The sequence below is a fragment of the Athene noctua genome, chromosome 21 (assembly GCF_965140245.1).
Source record: "Athene noctua chromosome 21, bAthNoc1.hap1.1, whole genome shotgun sequence".
Taxonomy (NCBI): Eukaryota; Metazoa; Chordata; class Aves; order Strigiformes; family Strigidae; genus Athene; species Athene noctua.
In genome coordinates this window covers 6,413,515-6,435,686 of record NC_134057.1, presented here as the reverse complement: position 1 = coordinate 6,435,686, position 22,172 = coordinate 6,413,515, and the positions used below count along the sequence as shown (strand labels likewise).

Sequence of the window (22,172 nt, the reverse complement as noted above, 5' to 3'; positions counted from 1 at the left end):
TCCCATGTCTGAGATTTAAAGGGTGAGCATCTGCTTTTCCCTCTTCTGTCTCCCTCCCTCTACCTGAGATATGAACACACCATCTGTTTTTAAAATCAATAAATTAATCTGGTTTTCTACTAACAAAGTTTTATTTTTTTTGGTGGAAACACCTCGGCTCTTAAGAACAGATACTTGTTATGGCAATTGTGGCAATTGCAAACTCTAAAGATATTTCTTAGGGTAACAACCTGCCCATATGTTCATGAAAACAGGATGCAACTTTTGAGGAAAATGAGAGGGTGGGGTTTATTTACAGATACACTGCTGAGCAGCTTTTTGCTTTATAGAGCAACAAAGCCAGAAATATTATTAAACAGAGAACCCAAACGGTCATCTGATTTGTTGAAGTATTAAAGACCTTTAAAGTAATGAAATTGGCAGAAAATCAGACCTTAGAGAGTTGGTTATATGGTACATAAACATGAAATACAAGGAAAATTATATGTGTAGTTGTTTGCCAGAAAACAGAAATTGGCTTTATTTATTTGGGAACACAAACTGACCTGGTACTAAATGGAGATTAGCATTTAAAAAAATGTCAGCATGTTAAATTGAAATTATATGCAGACTGTCTCCCAAAACTATTGCAGTACAGAGCATTTTGGTAAGACATCTGTAAGGTAGTCATAATAATGACGACGGAGTTCATGATGTCAGTACAGATGTAAATATAAACATGCAAGTATTTCTACAATATGAGATGACTTCTCAGGTATACTGTGGGATAAAGAACACCTACATACATATTTTCCAAAAATATCTATGAATTAAAATATGAAATGTAATTTATATAGGATATTGCTTTAAGTTTTCCCCATAATCAAGGTTGGTGATCCTGACTCAAGATGTGAAAAAGCCAAGTAATATGGCCGGGACAAATAGGTACCAGAAGCATTTACTTGCAAGTATGCATATCTGATCATGGCACTAAATAGTTTTAAGTCACTTCTTATTTGGTTTCTGCAGCACAGACGTAACATTCCCCAGTAATACCTTTTATGTGACTCAGGATAAAAATCTGAAAAAGGAACGGGTGTCCAACTACCCTTAACAGAAGACAGGCACTTCTTTCAGTCTTTTTTTTAAAGGACATCAGATATATCCTTTTTCAGTCACACTGCATCTAGATATATCAATCTTTGGATGACAGGACTGATAGAAAAAGCAAGAAAAGCATCATTTGAAGAAGGTAGGGCGTGGAAGCATCTGCTTGGTAACAACCAGTATAGAACATATTTTTTCCTGAATAACAAAGAAAGAAAATCCTCTCCTGGTTAAAAAAAGATGACAACATAAGTATTACTAACTATGTTTATACCAGAAGCCTAGCGCATAAGGGAGCACAAAGAAAGTTCCTGCTTTCTGCCAGGGAAGTTGACAAGTTGCTGAGGGAAGGAAAGGTCAGTTCCGATCTACTTAGGTCAGAAATGGTGAAAGTGATGAGAGGTGCAGGTCCAACTGGCTTGCTGACTACTGCTGCAGAAGTTCTTCCTCTTGTGCAATTGGTGTAGGACAGAAAAAATGAAGAAAAAGATATTTAACGAATCTCCAACATATATTTGTAATGATTTAGCATCACTTACAAATTTCAGACCAACAACAATGAAGTTTCCCAAGACTCTGAATTGTTCTTTGCCTTTCCTCCCTGTGAGGTCTCAGGGCTCTCTTGGAAAAACAAACGATTATAAGAGTGCAGTAAATGCCTTTTTTCTCAAATGCTTCTCTGCTTTGCTTTTAAAACAGAGGTTCAATTCATGTGTGCTATTGCCTGCATCTGGCAAGATCTAACTCATTCCTACTGCAGAAGTAAAACCAGGTAGAAAACCCTACATGTGTAGGATAATTCTGTCATTAATAAAAGCAAAGGTAGAATCTAAACTAGACGCTTATTAGCTGGCTGAAAGAGAAACTAGATCATAGGAAGGTTTTCACCATTGCTATCTTCCTTTCCAAGAAGTCCATATTCTGAACATTCCGGTAACTCTGCTGAATACAAGAGATCGAAGTTTGCTGTGATGTCTCTTATGGAGAGAAATCAAGTGTATCGAAGAGCTCACAAGCTCTGTTAGATGAACTGTTAGATTTCTTTAAAACTGAATGAAAAACTACCCAGAATTTGCAACCAACAGAAGGAGAAAAAGGGAAACCACCTCAGGGGTATTTTGAGGTAGCCAAAACATTTTAAAAAGGGTCATGCTGAATGTGTACCTAAACTGAGCTTGATTTTGCAAAGGAAATTAAAACCCACAGTAAAAGATTGTAAGCTAAAGAGATATGAATTTAAGGAATGAAATGGGGATATATAGAGGATCTAGCTGAAATAAAAGTATCTAGGTATGACAGAAAATCAAAATGAATGCCTTGTCTTACTTTTTTGGGGGGACTGGGGAGGGACTGGAGGTGGAGATCATGTATAACATGGTACAGAGAATGTCTACTCAATGTTAACAAAGGTACAACCTGCAGAAGAAACTCAAAAAGCTTAGTCTCCATGCCAGAATTCTGAAAGAAACAGAACATGGAATACACACTGTGTAGAGGGATTCTTTAAAAATGCATTAAAATCATGCATTGTATCAGATAAGAACCACAATCTCAATATACATTTTCTACTTCATAAAATTAGGGAACACAGGTTCCTTGTTCACTGCTTCCATGAACAAAGAGTAGTAAAAGCATTCTGAATAGAGTCTATGAACATTTTTACCTTTTCTTCCTCTCTGTAAAACTCATAGCAGTTCATTTGTTTATTCTCCAATAAAAAGGAAAGAATTCCACGAAACTTCGACTTGGTGAATTCTCTTCCACTGTTCTTGGTGCATTTCTATTAGGATGTCTTTATTACTAGTAGTTATTATTAATTTGAAGTCATTATCACTTTCCACTGTGTTTAATATCCTAATGGGATATTCTTAGCTGTTACTTCAATACAGCTGCCTCATATTCTTCAACTAAACTTTCATATAGAAGCTCCTTTCTTTTAAAGAAGTTCTAGAATCACTCAACATTATGTAACATTTAAGACGTATTGTCTCAAAACCTGTTAACCTGTTTCTTTAACTTTTCTATGTTTTTCACATGGCAGAATTCTTGTCTTTGATTCTACTGTCTACCCTAATCTACTACCATAAGAGCAATATTCTGATTAAAACACTATCCAGATAATGCACAAATGTTCCTGTGAAAATTCAAGTTCCCAAAGCCTCTAAAATTTCACAAAAATCAGATGCTTCAAGAGTCAAAAAAGGACTGAGGAATGCAGACACTAATAACCACATGCAGCTATACGCCCTGGATCAAATATATAATTATTTCTAATCAAAAGCTACCACTGGATTAATTACTCATTGTAAGTGAAACAACAAAAAGCATCTTAAGGGAAGCATCCTGCAGTTCAAGAGGCATTTCTATTACAGCTCATCAGTGCAGCACACCTTCCACTATTTAGATGCTCTCAAGTGTTATTCACATTATACCTGCAGGACTGGAATGAATGTTTTATGTATCTATGGTTAAGCTTGGATGTTGAAAACCGTATCTGATAATTTGCATTAACAACAGTATTTGGCAGCATTTTACAGTTAGGAACTCTATTTTTAAAAACATTTTCTCAGTGTAATTACATGCTTGAAATGCTTCCTGAGGAGCTGATCTGGAGAGTTTCTGCTTTTACTTTGATGTTGAAATATTGTCCCCTGTGAATCGATGTCCTTGTTCATTTACACCTCTCAATTATATTTTGATCAACAGTTTCTCTCCCTGATTCAGCCTTGCAATCCCCTGTAATCTGCAACACATTGTTCTTTGGCACTGTATCAGTGAGCCCCAGTAAGCTGGCCACAGAACACTTTTATTTCCTCACCTTGGCTGCTGTGGTAACAGCATACGTCTGAATAACCATCAGATTTACTAAAGCTTCTTACAGACTGAAATGAAACTGGCATTGTCTGGAATGTATCTAATTAGGAATGCAAATCCATTCTTACTCAAAAAATGAATATCAGGGTTTCCTCTGCACTCTCTCTGTGCTGGCGGTCAGTATCTCTATGGGATGGTGGAGTAGCTCACTATCTTTTCAACAAACCTTGAAAAAAATGCTCTTATGACAGTGTCTGAATAATGATATTCATTAAGTAGAAAGCTGTACATGTCCTTTTTAATGAATTAATTTTTTTTTTTTTTTAATCTCCTGGGCTTTTGTCAGGACTCTGCAATTGCTGGGCTGTTGAATACATTCAAATACAGTTGAATACACTTCAAGCCACATTGATTTCTAAGGCAAACACATACATTGTTTAGGATAATGGGAGGTTCAGTACAAGTGGAGGCAGGCCCTTATCCCATTGGTCACGACTTCTTCAATTCAGAGGAGGAGGAGAATCTGCTCTTTGGTACCCACAGCTTCAGGTACAGCCAGTGAGATAATTTCTGACACTTGGTTTTTTCTTGCCTTGTCAAATTGCACTTGTAAAGCAAAAATGGAAGATGGCATTGATGGAAACCATCATAGTAATACTGTCCATTTAGGCGTTGTGTAATGACTTGTAATTTTATAGATGCGCTATGTACTTACATGTTACATGTACACACCACTTATGCATAGGTACAATGTATTTCCCCTCATGCTTCAGAAAGAAGTACAGGGGATATAATTTTTTTTTTTTTCTGAGTGACTGTCCACATACATACGTACATCACTGTCCATATACACACTTCGAAATTCTCCAGAAAATGCCCTGATGCCCTGAACTATCTTAGAAATGAATATTAAATTAACAAACAAAAAGCTTACCCGAATCATCATGACTGAGCATCTGATGTTATGGATTGTATCATACACCTTCTTAGAAATGTCCACAAACTGGTTGTCATCAAACAGATGCATTGTGTTCTTGCTTAAGCTCTCCAATGCAATATTTACTTGACTAATAAACTCTGGAATCACTATTTAAAAAAGAAACCACAAACAAAATTCAGTGAGCATAAAAAAGGATAAAATGTGATTTTTCTTTCTGGCAAATCGCCTCACATTGATTAAAACTTCATTTAAAAACACATTATAGGAATAACATGGTTAGTTTTAAGTGGGAACACATTTGTAATTTTTATCACAGTGCTAAAACTGCACGTGGTGTGCACGTAAGCTGTGGTTGGTTATACAGTGCAACAAAGAAGAAGAAAGCTTTAAAAGCAGGGGAGGGGGCGCGGAAGCAGTTGTAAAAACTTGCCAGTGATTTCAGTAGTAATTTTACCCAAAGAATCAGGATGAATAACCTGGGTTAAAGTTGGAACTACTATTCAGCAGACTCCTACTATTTCAGAATCTGCTTTTAGTCTGAATGGAGACAAAACTACCAAAAGTTTGATGCTTATTCTCCAAATTTTAAAGTCCCACAATTGTAACCTGGACTTACCAAGGTTCATCTTGTTTGATTGAATCAAACAAATTGTAAATTTTGAGTCAGTTTGATATTAACCCGTGCTTTACCCAGAATGTCCTGGGAATTTTCTTCTGGTGATCCATGGCCTTATTCTACACAGTGACCTGGTACCGTGATATCTCCCTTGACCCTTCACATCAATTCAAAGCAAAGGAAACCCAACACACAGAATATAGAGAGAAGAGAGAATGCAGATGGAAAATCCATCAAGCACAGAAGGACCTCAAACAAGTACAGACCAAACGCATTTGCAACAACTCATTTCCTGTCACTTGGAGATTGAAGACATAGAAGAAATGAAAAGTAAAGGGACAGACCTCACCTTCTCTAATATTCAATATGAATAAAATACACCTTGCGGAAACTTTTTTCAGGTAACGTGTTGGTTTCCAATACAGGTATAATATGCTTTCCAGCCCTTCCTTCACAGTTACACACTGTGTAAATCATAAATCCATGCCACATGAAAGCAACACCACCAATACCTTAAGTATGAATCATTTCAAGCGACTATAATAAATTTTTATGCAGACAGAGCTTCAGCTAAAGTCTACAGGACTTCTGAATTAGAAAACCTGGGCACATATACTTTAAGCATTAGGAGATGCCACAATAATGCTTTAACCCCTAACTTTACACTGAGAAACCCACATAATCCTTGGAGACATTTAAATTCACTCTTAAATTACAGTAACTTCAGGCTCAGCTGTTTCTCTCTAGAGTGTAGAGTAGCTACTTCATGTGTCAGTTCTCAGAAATAACAAGCTTCAGTTAATTCAGCAGTAGTAGGAAGGTTCATTTTCTTCTGTAAAATAAGTCTCCACAAATGTGAGACAAGTAGATACCATTTAATTTGAAAAATAGGATATTTAAAATCCTTTATTCCCTCTTCAGATTATCACCTGAATTACTCTGCCTTCTGAAAAGGTCAGTGGGAAGAACAGATTTCTTAAATGATATGGAAAAAAAGACAAGGTACATTTTTCATTAGCAACCAAATGGAATAATTAGGGAGAGCGAGTGCCTACTTATTTAGTGCTTTTTGAATATTTTTTTAAAAGAAACACAAATATATAATTTCAGAACACAAAACCTTTTTCTTCTGTTAAACAAAGATCTCAGCCCCTAGACTATCAAAATAATTGCAAGTGTGGCAGTTTTAACTAAAGAGTCACTTCATACATTTACGGAAAATTAAGACGTTTAGCTCCTCACGTTTGTTGTAAAAATGCTGCAAAGGAGAATATAAGAAATCTCCAGTAATTCAAGATATCCATTGGTATAGTCAAAACCATCAGGTGTTTTCCAGAGCCTCCGACATCCTCACGTCTCAGTTCATTGTGCTTCATATACTTTCACTTGTGGTATTGTAAAGCACAGAGTCCCTGCTCACCAGCAGCATCTTCAGTGGCTGCTAACTGCCTGCAGGCCTCTTCTACAGGACAGGCTATTCCCTCTCAGTTATCTATTCAGGCTCCATCCTGCACTCCATCCTTAGTCCATATGCTTATTAATGGCCTTTTTACAGTTCCGTCCGAGGTCAAAGCCATTACCACAGTGTATTTGTTTGTCTGAATGAAAACATCACTTCTGCAAAAGCATTTTGTGCAAATATGTACACTATCGCTCATATGCTGCTGGTGTAGTCAGTGCTAAACAAGAGGCTGCACTTGTTTATAGAAATATGATTTCAGTGGCTTCCCTCAGATAACATTTTTAAGATGGTTGCTTTCCATCAATACAATTTTTACACACAGACAATTAAAACACAAGACTAAACTGCAATTCTAAAATATGTACATAACAATCTGCTAGCGAAGTATAAAACCACACTTGGGCTATTATAAGGTTATCAAATAGTTATTATTATTTGGTCATTTACCCTGTATCTGATTGGGTAATTCCCTCAAATTCAAGACATCTTTCCTGACTGCATGTGATTTATTTAATTTTTGAGTTCCCGACCAAATGAATACTTAAAAAGAGGTTTTGGTGGATATATGAGTTCTTATCCATGGCTCATTGGCATCAAAAATACTTTACTTCGCACACCCTCAAATGGTTCAGGCACCACTCTGACACATGCATTAAGTGGACTAGAATTATGTTAATGATGTGCATCTTTGCTGTATTCTGCTTTATTTTTCTAGGCAGACTAAATACAGAGAAGTGGATGAAGGTAAAAGCAAGATTGATTTGATCTTTTGAAAGATTGATTTTTTTCAATCTTTTAAAGGCAAAGAAAATTTAAACAAGTAAATTAAATGAAAAACTTGAAGTGTTATACAATTGAGAAGTATTATTAATTTTTTGTGATTTTAACATTAAAACTTTTTTTTTTTCCCTCAGTGAAAATTATGAGCAAATTTCAACATGAACATCTGTAATCTGCCTTTCCTGAGTGGAAGGTGTGGAAAGGAGGAGAATGTTTTGGAAAATACCAATACTGCTCATCATTGTAATGTTGAAAGTCCCCAAACTAATTCACAGATTTCTCACCACCAAAACCACATTCTGCACTCTTCCTGAAATTAAGCTTATTTATTTTCACCACATCTTCCCTAATTCCTCACTTGTTTTAAAGAAATATTTGTCTTTCCTTGTAGGCCATGTCTTCTTAAACCTCTAATAATTGTTGCTTGATTTTGTCATCTTCAATCAAAATCAAATAATGAATCCTGTTTTGTAGTTTAACAGCTGTCATGGCCCAGCTCTTAATTCAGAGTCTACCACATCTATGTGCCACAAACACATAAGGCAATAGAGAAAAGTAAGTTTCACTAATCACTTTTATTCAATTAGAAACTCTATGCCCATTATTTTTAATAACAGAATCATCAGAAAAACAGGTTTTCAACTTTGCAGAAGGCCAGTGACAGCAGTTGAAAACAAGTCATTCTACTGCACATTTCACTGAAGTTGTGTTAAGGGATTAACTTCATCAGTGATCAAGATAGCTTGCAATTGAAAAAGCAAACGTCCACAGTCATGCAACACTCACCTAAAGAATGCCTTAAAATAAATCTAACAGACATGGACATACATGACCTCCTAGAACTGAACAAAATATTTATGGTCTTTAATTGGGAAAAAAAAAAATTAAAAGAACCCAACAAAACCCTGTTTCATTTATTTGACAAAGAGAAAAAACAAACAAACAAACAAACAAAAAACCCACAAAAAACCCCCAAAAAGCATCTTCATAAAAAAGGAAAATACAGATTACTTATTTTTCACCATTCTTATACTCAAGTAGTGAAAATAAGAGTATTTGGTACTCCGCCATCTCTGCAGGACAATCCTCAGGTCCCATCCCTTGTGCTTATGTTGGAATGATATAGGCAGGTGGTGTTCTCCCTTTCGGTTTCTCTCAACTCAGAGTGCCACAGTTTCTCAAGGATGTCAAGTGAGAGCAGATGTGGTGGATTACTGAAGGTACATATACACAATTTATCTCAAGAAAAAGAATTTGTGGAAAATAGCCAAACTTTCACCTTCAATGTTTATCTATACTTATAAAGACTGTGAGCCACTAACTGTATTGTGTAAACAGACTGGGAAAAGGTTCAAGATCTCCCACTAGAATGAAGACTGAAAAATTACTCTTTCAATGGCAGCTCTGAAATAGAAATGAAAACACAGTGCCCAGATGAATGAATAAAGCTCTCTGCGGCAGACCTACAGATCTCAGCTACAGGTAGACTCTCTAAGACTCTCACAGCTATTAATTAAACTTAAGTTCAATGACCTTTCAACAAAGGAGAAGACTCTTTGTTGGGCAGTCAGCCATTCAGAAACATCTTCTCTGCTCAAATAAAAGAGCCACAGGACTGTTTGGTAGGAGACATGAAAACATGAGCAGCCTTCCTAAAAAGTTTCTTGTCACTATACAAAAATACAGAACACCCAGAGTGAATAAGAAGTTTCAACTAATGAAGCACTCAGAATAAAAATCACATGGAGGTTAGTACCCAAACTGAACCTTTAATATCAAAGTGAGTAAAGACTGGAGGAGAGCTTAACAAGAATGGCATAAGGAGGATTTGTTGTAGGAATGGGAATCTCCATCTTCTACAGGCAGCTGAAGTAATTGCTATGAAAAAGAGTATTTTTTTAAAAAAACGTGGGCAAGACTGAGTGAGAAAAAATGGTTTTCCTCATGAAGATAATAAAATCAGGGTCAGTTACTATTGATTAATTCAGATTCTAGCAGGGAAAAAAAGCCCCATGAGAACTTCCAAAAGCCCACCAGAAGACAGTCTGAAGAATTAAGCAAAAGCCAAAAGCACGGTCATGTAAGGACTAAAAAGATGCTGAATGGACCTAATAAGAAACTAGTATGTCTAGGTTTTTTCAGATCACAGAAATAAACCAGATTTACAGGTAGGCAAATTAAAAGAGATGAGTGCAACCTAGACATGTGCCAAGCCACATGTTTCAAACACAAGACTAATACCTTCTTTCATCACACTAGGTCTTTCTATTAATTAGCCTCCAAGCAGGAAATAATATCTTCACTAAAATCTTGAATACCATCCACCATTTAGGCAGTAAGATGGCAAAAACCAGAGGCTCAGGTCTTGATGATAATCTTGGTTTGTTGCAAGATCTGAAATCACAGGAAGAGCTACAGATCTCCAAACCAAGAGACATAGCAAGTCCTGAGACCAAAACCGGGTAATGTTGTAGCTCGAGGTACTAAAAATGGTCTGTCTTCTGTCATTCAGAAAATAATTCCTGACAAAGAAAAACTTGAAGGTAATTAATATATTACATTTCCTAAAGAAAGGGCTGAGAGTGCACCTGACAACAATCATTGGATGAGAGTTCTTCCGGAGAAAAAAGTTCTCAGGGAACTCACAAATCCTGCAAATCAGAACATCATTGTTTATCTCCGCATTTCTGTACATCAGCCTGAAGGAACCTAGGTTGCCTACAAGACCAGGAGGGCTCCTTGGAGCTAACCCAGTAATATGTGAATCCAAAGTTCTCAATACAGAAAAAGACACAGCCCCAAGTTGCACGAGGGGAGGTTAAGATTGGACATCAGGAAAAATTTATTCACAGAAAGGCTTGTCAAGCACTGGAACAGGCTGCCGAGGGAAGTGGTTGAGTCACTATCCTTGGAGGTATCTAAAAGATGCATAGATGTGGCACTTAGGGACATGGTTTAGTGGTGGGCTTGGCAGTGTTAGGTTAACAGTTGGACTTAAGGATCTTAAGGGTCTTTTCCAACCTAAATGAGTCTATGATTCTATATGTGATCTCTTGTATTTTACCTTGGAAAAAAAGGTAAAAAATTGAAGAGAACACAGTGGAAGCGTTCTGCACAAATCTCCGAGTCTCCTACTTCAAAAATGACCTCAGAGTTATTCTAGGCACCAAGAGCTTATGAGAACTCATGAAAGTCAGAACCAGTGATCTTGTATCTTATGTTACCAAGGAAATTACCCCTTGCAAACATAGTTAAACTCAAGCTATGGATATGAAGCATGTTGCTTGAAGCGATTTTCTTTTAATTTCTAAGTGACAAGGACCTAGAAGGTCCAACCAACTCTGGAAAGCCTTTTCAGGTAGCAAGGTAAAAAATTACCTTGTTTACAGTAGGTATTTACATAATGTCTATTAAAACTGACTTGACATTTAAAGGAAAAAAAAATAAAAAAATTTCTGTTGACATTTTCGGTGGGCTTTAAATCTCCTGACCAGTATTACTTCCTGTGTTATTGCACAATTAAATTTGCATTGCTGTGTAAGCCATGTATTTTAGTACAACGCAGGTAACACAAAAAGGACATGACCCATACAATTACAAGAAGATATTCAGAACACTGCACTGCCACACTGCACACACACAACTCACACTCTTTCCTAAATACAGGAATTATATTGTCCATCAAATCTGAAATTCCTCTCTTTTTCTGAGAGTAAAAATTGAACATTTCCATTTCCGAGAAATATGCCATTGATGCTTTTGAGCTGTGCAGGTAAAAATTTTCAGGAGCTGTTGATTAGAAAAAAGAAATCTATCCTTGTAACAGATAGCTAATAGATGACAATTTTTAAACAATCTTTAGACTGCCCTATTTAAAGGAAGAAGCTTATACAATCCTTATAAAGAAGAGAGTTGCCATGCACGCTTAAATCCTGACACTAGTTAAATGCTACAGGCAAGCAGCGAGGGTATATCCATCACTCAGCTGAACATTCAAAAAAATCAACAGTGGTAAAGAAAAAAAAAAAACAAGATAAAAGTGAAAGAAAATTAGAAACAAAAGTAAAATAAAATTAAGAAGAATGAAAAAAAAATAGTAAAGCAGCAAAGCAACAGTTACTCTTCCATGAGGAAAAACTAAATCATTTTTTCTTGTCATGTGATGTAATTCACTTTCTCTGTACGCCTTTTCATTTTCCTCTATGCTTGTCAGCATAGCTTGAGTTTAATTTTTATTCCATTCGTCTAATTTTGTTTAGCACTGATAAAGCCACATACTAAGAGGAATAAGTGCTTGAAATCTACCCTCCTGAGGATGTTTTTCAATACAATATCCTGGAATTGTACAGTATGTTAAACTGAATTAATTTATTCATGAGAATGAAAGATTTGCTTTAAGGATGTCCTTTGTCTTTCAGGAAGAAGTTCAGATGAGTCCTCCTGTGGCAGCAGAAGCAGAGAGCTGTGGCAAGTGGTGTGTATCTCAAGTATTTTATTATCCCCCATAATCTGATCACCTAGCATGAAAGTCAGTGTGATGGGTATAGACAGTTTGCTTTCAGAGGATTTAAATAGTTTCCCAGTTGCAGGAATTCAGCTAAAGTGAAGCATAAGCAAATGAGGGTTGAAAAGATTAAAAACACAGTTACCACTTAAATGTAGGGTAATACTAGAGCAAATAAGAAATCTAGTTAATAATGGCACAGTCTTTATTCAGAACTTATTTCATTTCTTTGAGACAAAAAAAGTAGTTTGTATTTCTTGTGATTTAAAAATAAGAAGTTGCAAATTTATTTCAGAGTGGTATCTAAGAATTTCAGGTAGCAAGGACACTGTATATTCCTGTAACAACACAGTTTTATTCTAAGTATTATGTCTGTTCTCAATGTCATTTCAATCCAAAGTGGTATATAAAGAAATAATAAACAAATCAAATAAAAACATCTAAACTAAGGCAACTGCGCTGGCCAAAGCATACCACCTATAAGGGCTTCTTCTGGCAGAAGCTTGGGTTACACCACCCACAGCATGCTATTTAGAATGGAATAAACTATTTAATGACTGACGAAGACCTCTTCATCAGATGTGTTCAAAAATACATTTAAATAATAATGGAATTACTGAAAAGAAAAATGATTCTTCATTCACTGCAAAATGGTTGAACTAAATGACGTAAACAGTTTTTTGAAACTCCAAACATTTATGACTATTACAAATCTATATAATACAATGCTAATATGAGGATCAAACTGTTTCTAAATTTGATTTAGGTACCAGACACTTATATTCAAGCCTGTATTTTTGTGATACAATGTTAAATAGGTGACATTTAATTATAACACGGTATCAGATGACTTGCTGAGTCATACATATAAATATATATATTTTATATGTGAAAGGAGAAGACGACCTTTGTGACTCTGTGCATCTGATATATCCCTTATACTTCTTCAAATACTTCCACTCATATTCAATAACCTTTTCTTTGGTAACAAGTTTATAGATTATATGCAGGAAAAGATGTTTTTGGAACATCTTCTAACACATGAAACACTTCGCTCATATTCCTCTGCCAATCTGATTCCTAGGTCATTATATGAGAGAAAAGATCTCCGAATCGCTCACTGCCCCACCACCTTGACTATTTTGAGCATAAATTATCTTTGTGGGAATTAGTATTTCATGCTAAAGTTTTTGCATGCTGAAAGTGTAATACAACATGAAGTAGCCAAGGCAGAGGCCTGTTGCATGTAAAAAGAAGTTGCATACTAAAAGCAAGATATAATTAGTACTGGCTTCTCTTTCACCCAGCCATATGCATCCAGGAATAGGAAAATCAGAAACTGTGTGTAAGCATTTTGGAGCTCTGGGTGCACTTACAAGGTTGTAAGACTACTGGCATAATCAACAAGAATTTAGTAACACAGTTAAGTATATCTACATATACATATAAAATAAATATTTAGAAAATTATATATTTATAAGAATATATAGAATAAATATTTGTTTATACTATATGTGTATTTTTACATATATATTTATATGTAAGCTATGCTGAATATATGACAGCAGTTTTGTGGTATTACATCCTTACAGCTAATGAGGGTAAGGTTTTTAAGAGTTAACTCTTCAGAATATGAGAAATGATTGATAAGGAGTGAGTCTTAATTATTGGCAATGTGTATTATTAATGAATGGCAATCCCATAAACTGATGCTTTTGAGTTTGGAAAAGGCCCTAATTTATCCTTGTCTTAAACACACCCACGACAGTGATTGAACTTCCTACCTGGAAAATATAGTTATTTTCATCTGCACCACAACAATGTTGATATTTACAAAATCACTGCTACTGTGTAAAACAGCAGACTGGATGGATACGGGTATGGGTAACTGCTTGTGATTTTGGAATCCATGAGCCTCTGGACTTTCCCCTAGCCAAGCTTGCTCTCCACAAGTCTTGAACAGCCTGGTAAATGCACATAACACTGCAGTTGGGAATTAAGGCAGTGCCTACAATTAAACATCATGGTTCAAGACTTCAGTGGTGACTTAAAGGCATCTTTTTCCCCTCTGCACAAATTTCCAGAAAAATAAACTAACAGAGAGGTGGTGTTGGTTTTGAGGGTGTAGATGGTTTTCCCTATATAATGAGGTGTTAGAGGCAGGGCACAGCATCTCTAAGAGCAGAAAGATACTATAAGATCACATAAATAATCTAACTTTGTAAAAGCTGTCTGCCTACTGCGTTCTGTTACCACGCTCATGGACAGACTGACCATGAGATCTCAGATGAGAAAGACATTAGCTCAGAGGTCTTACTGGAAAAGAATTTCATAATTTTTTTTGCATCTCTTAGCAGACAGTGTGGACCATGTGAGCCTGTCTTAACCCACAAGTTGCCTGGCACTGCAAAGCCTTTATGTACTGTGGAAACATCCACTCCTCTTGAACTCAGCTCACAGTGCAGAACAGCATGACTTTCATCAGTCTAGCTGAAGTCACTGGGCTTAATTTAGAGGCACCAGCACTAAATAGAAAGTCTTGTGATACACATAAGCTAAGACTAGTAAATACCCCAAGTCTGTAAGTAGAAAAAAACCAATTACTTTTCATAAGTGAATTACATGGGGCTTTACCCAGAGGCTTCAAGTTTACCTTCAGTCCGATTGCAGACTACCATCAAACCTTCACATGTATGTCCTCACTTCAAAGCCCGTGATCATACAGCAGCATGATCACAAAGTTCAATGAACTGAAATGGTCGAAGACTTCAGTTTTTTGGTAGCCAAGCTAGTTTTGAGGTGGTTCAGTACTGCGGTCAAACTTGCTACCAGGCCAGATAGTTGACATGCTAGTACTGGTACAAGGGAGGTGATAGGAAGAGACAGATGGGGCAAGTCAGCACTGCTGACATCAATAAAAACTGCATTTAGAGCTGTTTAAAATGACCGTGAATTATAGCCCCCATTTCTATGACTAGATTTTGTTACTGCAGATTTTTAATGAAGTTTTTCTTCACTGGGTTTGTTATATCCAAGGCCAAAGCTCTGCTAGCAAGAGCAGGGAGTTGATTAACACATCAGGCAATTTGTAAAGGCTGCTGAACGAATATTCCCAAATTGGGATTGTTCAGGTGTGCTGAATAGGACATAGGAAATGCCGTAAAAACCGTGATGAGGAAAGGGAGGTCTTCTTGTGGGGGAGTCCCTTCATTACATAGAGACACTATCTGCACAGAGAAGAGCTTTTCATTACTTTAGGTGGGGAAGAGAAATCCTGAGAGTTGAATTAAAAAAAAAAAAAAAAATCTCTGTGAACTTGGTTGTTTCAAGTGAATAAGCATTTTGCTATATACTGCTTAAGGTAGAGAATGGTGTTAATCAGCAAAAAACCTAAACCCAGTCAGACAAAAAACCTAAACCACTCACACTTTCTGAGTATTATTACATGCTGGTTTTTGTTAATTTTATGTTAAGTATGATGATTCCTATGAAAATTGAAGTAATAAGAATATGCTTAAGAAAGTATATGAAGGGATATTTTGAGGTAAGACTATTTTAGTCTTTAAAAAGCCTGACCTTTGAAAAAGGTCATTTGGAAAACATTTAAAGACATTTAAGAGCATTAAAAAAATATTACCTCTTTTGAACTGTAATAGAGATCTTATTAAGTCTGATCCGGAGAGAAGTCCTGAAATGATAACAGAATTCACTCACTGCAACAAATTCACCACTGTATTAGAGACTATGTATTTGGGAAACAGACATCCTGGAACATGGAACATATTCTTACTCCGTGTGTGGTTTTGTCTAAGGTTTTGTACATTAACATTGCCACGACTAGTGTGGGTTTCCTCACATACTCACTTCTGAATGCTGAGACTGCCTGCAAACTGACAGCCTGCTTACCCCACGTGTACTGTTACATCCCAGACATCACTGGTTAGCATTACCTTGGCCTATGCCCTGAGCTTCTAACTCTTAGTGCACCTTCTCCTTTCCTTGAAGGCAATCCGAGCATCTTCAGAAGATCCCCAAAGCATTCAGGATTCATCCAGTAAAAAGGAATTCCACAACACAGTCTGTTGCTGGCTAAGATGGATTTGTTTCTAAACATAACATACACATTCCATATAAGCATTGCGTCTGTAAACACAATGATTTTTTTACAAGAAAAAAATATCGCCAAATTATTTTTTCACCTTTAGTCTGACAGATAACAATTTCTGAGTTTTAGCAGACTGGCTTCATTTATTTTCTTAAGTATGACCATAACACTTTTTCTACCATTTTTAAACTCCATCTCTGTAATTTTCTGTTTAACTGCGTAAACACTGTATGTACACACATACACACTGCCATATCTATTGAAGACAAGACAAAAAAATATTTGAGAGATATTACAATCTCTTTGTCTTATCACTTGAAACTGGAAAAAAAAGAAAAATGAAACCTCTTCTAAATCAATGGGAAGAGAATTAGCAGTCCACAAGAATGGAGGATAATCTGAAAGGATGTTAAGAACTCTCTAACTAACCTGTTTCTAGCACTTGATTCTGTTATCAAACAGTATCAGTGTGATAGCAGGCTACCCTCACTGATTGTTTGCTAATTTTATGTCAGGATAGACAAAGCACTCTCTGATTTTTAATACCTAGTATCTGATTTCACTCCCAATTAAAAACTGTTATAGTGGGTGGGATGTGGCAAGTTACTGTTTTCATTTGGAGAATAAGGAAGAAGTTTAATTTAATTTAAACATGTAGAAGCACTTGGGAAAGTTAGCTAGAACAATTAAAACAGTGGAGAAACACTAAGTGTCTGTCACTAAATATCTAAGTATCTCTGAGCTCTGCTTAGTGAAAAGTCGCAGAAAACCAACTATATTTTTAAGTGCAAAGTTATATTCTCATTTTAGAATCTTCCCCAAAAATGCAGCTTGTGCTGCATGAACATATTGACTTATCCGGAAAAATGAGGACAGATTTTATTTACATTAATTTATAACTGTTCTTTACAAACACAGTTTTGAAAAACACCGAGAGGGTAAGCGGATAAAACCTATTTAGATGGGTCTTCAGGTAATGCAAATCTTAGACAATATGTCTGTGAGACTGTGTTACATTCGCTGAAGTGAATGGATATATGGCAATTCATTCTGGGAAAGGGACTTTGTAAAAGAAACAAAATTGCTGTAAAATAATTTCTGAATGTCAGATATGTGGATTGCACTTTTGTGTTTATATAGCAGTGTTCATTGTAGATACGAGCATGTTTGCCTATGAAGTCTTTCTGTATGCTCTTATTAAAACTGTACAGATCACTTTGCCTTTGCCTTTTCCCTAAACTGCAGTGCAAATAGCTAAATGCAACTACTACTCTCGAAAATTAGATCACTAACATTGTCTCTAAAAAATGAAATGAAAATGCACAAAGGACCAAGAGAAGCACATACGGGCGTTTTTACCATCTCTGGTTGGCCCCCTCCTAAAGGGGAGGTGGGGGGAATGCATGTGCACAGAAGCCCTCACTGAAGACACACTGGTAACGTTTGGACACATCTAACACTCGGGAGTCCAAACGCCTTAGCCTTGAAAAGTGAGTGTCTCTAACCTGCTGCAGTGCTCTGAAAATGCTGATGTAAGGGGGATGGCTCATACATGAAAACAGAGAGGAAAAAAGAAAAAGCCACAGGGCAGGAGGCAAAGGCTTGCCATGGATTAAAAAGTGAAAAGTGATAGGAAACAAATTTAAAGTGAAAGCTGTTTCCCCTGAGCAGCGAGGAGTTAAGCATATGGTGCTTCAACAGATCAGCAGGGGTGAAGACTATTACTCATAGACACTTTCACATTCACATACCTTTAAGAGTTATCTAGGCATGAAAAGGAGTTGGTCTCCTTCATTCCCTTAATGTCTTCAGCACAGATCAATGGACAAAAATACATCCCTCTGCTAACAGACACAGTAAGAGTCATGGAGTTTAAAGCTAATATTGTAACTAACACTGACATTTTTAAAGGGACAAAGCTAACAAAAGGACAAAGCTAGACTCCTTCCTGTCATATTGAGTAATTAAATATCTTCAAGACTGCAACAGTCTCCAGACAGACACTTGGGGAAAACCAGGCAGCGCAATTCAGGATAGGTTTTACTCCAGTTAAGTTTAATTAAGTTTTGGTAACACATAGTAACAAATATGACTACCTTTCAAATGGGAAAATGGAAAAGGGAACAGGCCCTTACATTGGACTCAACAGCAAGAATGGCACAGGGCTAGCTTCTCTCTGTGTGTTGACCTTGCTCTCAACGCTCTCCCAAGGCCTCCAGAAACAATCTAAGTTGCTATAGCTGCATAAAAACAGAGCAGAAACCAGAACGGGAGATAGCATGTGTTAGCTTACACAAATGTAATTATTAATCACTGATAGTACATCTTCTGAAATCGTTACCTTTAGGTTCTACCTTTTATAGAAAACGGCTAATAAGGCACATCTTGAAAATGGTCCAGAAAAGGCTCTTAATGGCTGCAGCAAATAGGGTTTGAACAGGACCAAGTGCTTGCAAAGCAGAGGAGCATCCTCTCTAAGGTACCCGACGTGGGACTTCTTTCTATTGAGCCATGCTTATTGCATGAGAGTCCTAATAACAGAAATGAGTCACCGTCTTCACAATGGGGAAGCTTTTGTCACTTACACAATGGCAAAGAATGCTTGTTCTATATTTTGCCATAAATCTGTAGACAGAGCATAAAAATAAATCGCATTATTTTGGAAAGAAACAAGTCTGTAATGCTTGCATCAGCCTTCTCTAGGCTTCGCTTACTGATCACCATATAACTTCTAATAAACTCACATAGCACAAGGATTTTGTTCTAGACTCTTTCATCTCAGGTTGGTGTGTGTCAGTTGTTGAATTGAAGGAGCTGCTTTCATAAACTGCAAGGTGGATTACTTGTGCAACCTCATCCTAATTACTGCACAACACCCTACTCACTGGAAGGAACACGAGTGAAGGTCTGAATCTAAGCATATTTGTTTTGCTGTACAGGAGTGGGTTTAAAATTATATTTTTAAGGATTTCTTGAATCAGAGTTTCAATTACAAAATGACCTAAAAAAATTTAAAGAATTTAACTAAACTAAACTAGGTCAGAAACTCCAAAACATTTCTTCCCCTTTGCAAAAGTAATGTTTCCCCTGAATAGACAATAGACAAAGAATGATGCAATTCAATGACACACGAAGAAATCAAATTTCTTCAAATATTTTTTTTAACTGAAAGATGTTTAAACTCTATTCCAAACAAACAGGCAATACTGATCAATACTTTGTTATTTCATTTTCTCTATCCTGTATTCTCCCTGGGGTGTAACTATAGACACTTTGCAGGCCCTACACTTCTATAGCAGGGCAAGGGACACCTCAATTCAGAAAATCACCAAACACAGAAATAAGAATAAACAAAATTGAAAGAAATTATCTTATCCCATCTCACTACTTCTTTTAGACCCTCTTTGTCTAAAATGAGTAAAAAGTTACTTACATTTGCAATACACATAGACTGGCATGCATGTTTTCAGTAAAACACTAAAACTAAATATACAGTACTTTGACTAGCAATTCACACCATTACTTGTCACATCTTATTTCAGTTTGACTTGCAATGTCAAACTGCCAATGCAATCCTGCAGTACTCTATGCTTTATACAGAGGAAAAGGCAGAAAATGCCATTTATTTTAAGGACAACAAATCTAGGCCACAAATCTGCAAAGGAATCCGTTGTACCCTTATTATACGCTTGGTTTGTATGATCCTTCTTAATATTTCTCATTGTCTAGCCACTTTTCTTTGCAGTTTTTAGAACAGTGTGGGATTTTTTCTTGGGCTTATTGTACCTTTAAATTACAAAAATGAAACATTCTTTTGTTTTATCCTTTGCATGCCATACTACACTTCATGCAATTCATAAAAGAAGAAATACAGGTCTGTGAAAGTAAGACCCTTTCCACAAAAAAAAAAAAAAAAAAAAGCTATTTTTATGTCTATTTTTATTTTCAATGATTCACTTTGAGACACCGCACAGAATGACTCTTTCGCAATGGCAAAAATAGTGAAAAGTCTGTTTCACAAATAATGTTTCAGAGACTGTTTTACCAAACATGGCAAGAATGAATTTGTCTACACAGAATCATCAAGCAGTGAGTATATACTGTCTTGAGAACCAAACACCATGGGTACTTGAGCCAAATATATACCTGTAACAGAAGACCAGACTACACCCAACAAAAGGGCCAGTCCAGGCAGAACATGTGAGCAATAACTACAGTCTTTCTGCCCATCTCTTGCTAGAGAGATAAAATTTAGAAAGGCACATGGCAGGTATGTGTGAACAGGAATGAGAACACTGCAGACACCTCTGCTCAACACTGATAGAAACCAGAAAACATGACAGCTACATTTGTTGCCTTTGGCAGTAAAAATATATATCCCCATAAGATCAGCTGCATCTTTGACACATGAATGATTTATTTCCCAACCGCAGTTTAGATTATTTCATACCCCAAAGATAAATTTAAACAATCCGAACAAATCTGAATGTTATCATTGTTACAGTTGGCCACAAGGCATAGCTATTTAAACTGATATTAAATGAAGCAATCATCCTATAGAGACAGAAAGAATTTGTTTCCAAGTGATGAGAAAGGGTTTCCCATGAAAACAGGGGAATGCTTGCAAGCAAAGGTGGACTGAATCTGAAGGTATAGAGAAAGAATCACAGCAACAACATTCTTTAAACTTCTCCCTCTTATTACCACCCTAACTAGTGAAAACAAATGGTGCACCAGGAATGGAAACTTATGACTATAGTGCTCTGAAAGACAGCTTTCAAAAAAGCCACAAGAAATGCTCTGTCTCCTCTTTGCATCTTGCCAGCTTGCAGACTGCCTGCAGGGTATTAAATGACTCTACCTGTTTTGGGGCTAGAACATGCTCCAACAGTACTTGAGAACATGCTTGTGAGGATGTGGGGTCCAACAGTGGTGAGTTCCATCTTTAGAAAGGACTTATACACTGTATCGTCAAAAAGCATTGTACAGGGCACACGCAAACACTCTTTGATCCAGCTGAGAAGCTTTGGTCTTGTTAAAAGCTCCAAACTGCACACAAAGTTCCATTTGCAAAGCTTGCATTGTGTTTCTAAAAAAGTTTCCAGATCCGAAACATCTTCACAAGCAACGGGTAAAAACCTCTGAAAACTAAACAGATTCAAAGAGCAAGTATTACATTTAATTCTCATTTTGAGGGTGAGGAATGAGCAGTGGAAAATATTTTCTTATTAAAAATACTTGTCTTTTTAAATGAATAAAAACTTAATTTTGCACACACGACAGAATGAGTCAGATTCATCCACCTCACTTTAGCTACTCTCAAGTAAATCACCTAGAGTAAAGTTGGACATATTGGTATCTTTTATATTACAAGAAGAGGTAAGGAGCCTCAACAGCTGATTCATCCTATGTAATCTGAAGATGTATCAACAAAGTTTCTGGAGGTGCTTCTCTCTTCCCATTCTGGCTTAGATGGCATACCAAAAGAGGATAAAACAAGTACCAAATGTCAGAGTGGGCACAAGAAAACAGACCGCAAAGCCTTCTTATGTTTCCTCCTTAGCAGGTGCCTTTTGGGTGAGAGGGAGAGTAACGTTCTTGAACTGGAGAATACAGACAATCCCTACTGCAAAAAGCTCAGACAGTGGACAAAGGAAACTGTCATTTCACATAAGCTGTTGCGACAAGCCTGCAAACTGTATTTGAAAAAGGCAAGTGAAGCATCTAGGAAAACACAAAGTCATTAGCTTGTGCACATAAGCATGCAGAAATGGAAAAGCTAAATAAAAAGCAGAAGATAGAAGGAAGCTCCTATCAGATAACACTAGTCTCTTTTAGTGCTAAGATAAATAATCTTTTCCCAGA

At 36.6% G+C, this 22,172-nt stretch overlaps 1 protein-coding gene across 3 annotated transcripts in view; it reads right to left on the bottom strand.

The window, feature by feature from the left end:
• The window catches only part of CTNNA3 (catenin alpha 3), a 480,821-nt gene that overhangs the window by 83,387 nt on the left and 375,262 nt on the right, over positions 1-22,172 (bottom strand). For all 3 annotated transcript variants that reach the window (XM_074924433.1, XM_074924432.1, XM_074924434.1), the window contains one exon: positions 4,835-4,986. In XM_074924433.1, coding sequence (XP_074780534.1) covers positions 4,835-4,986 — 152 coding nt within the window. The remainder of the gene's footprint in view (positions 1-4,834; positions 4,987-22,172) is intronic.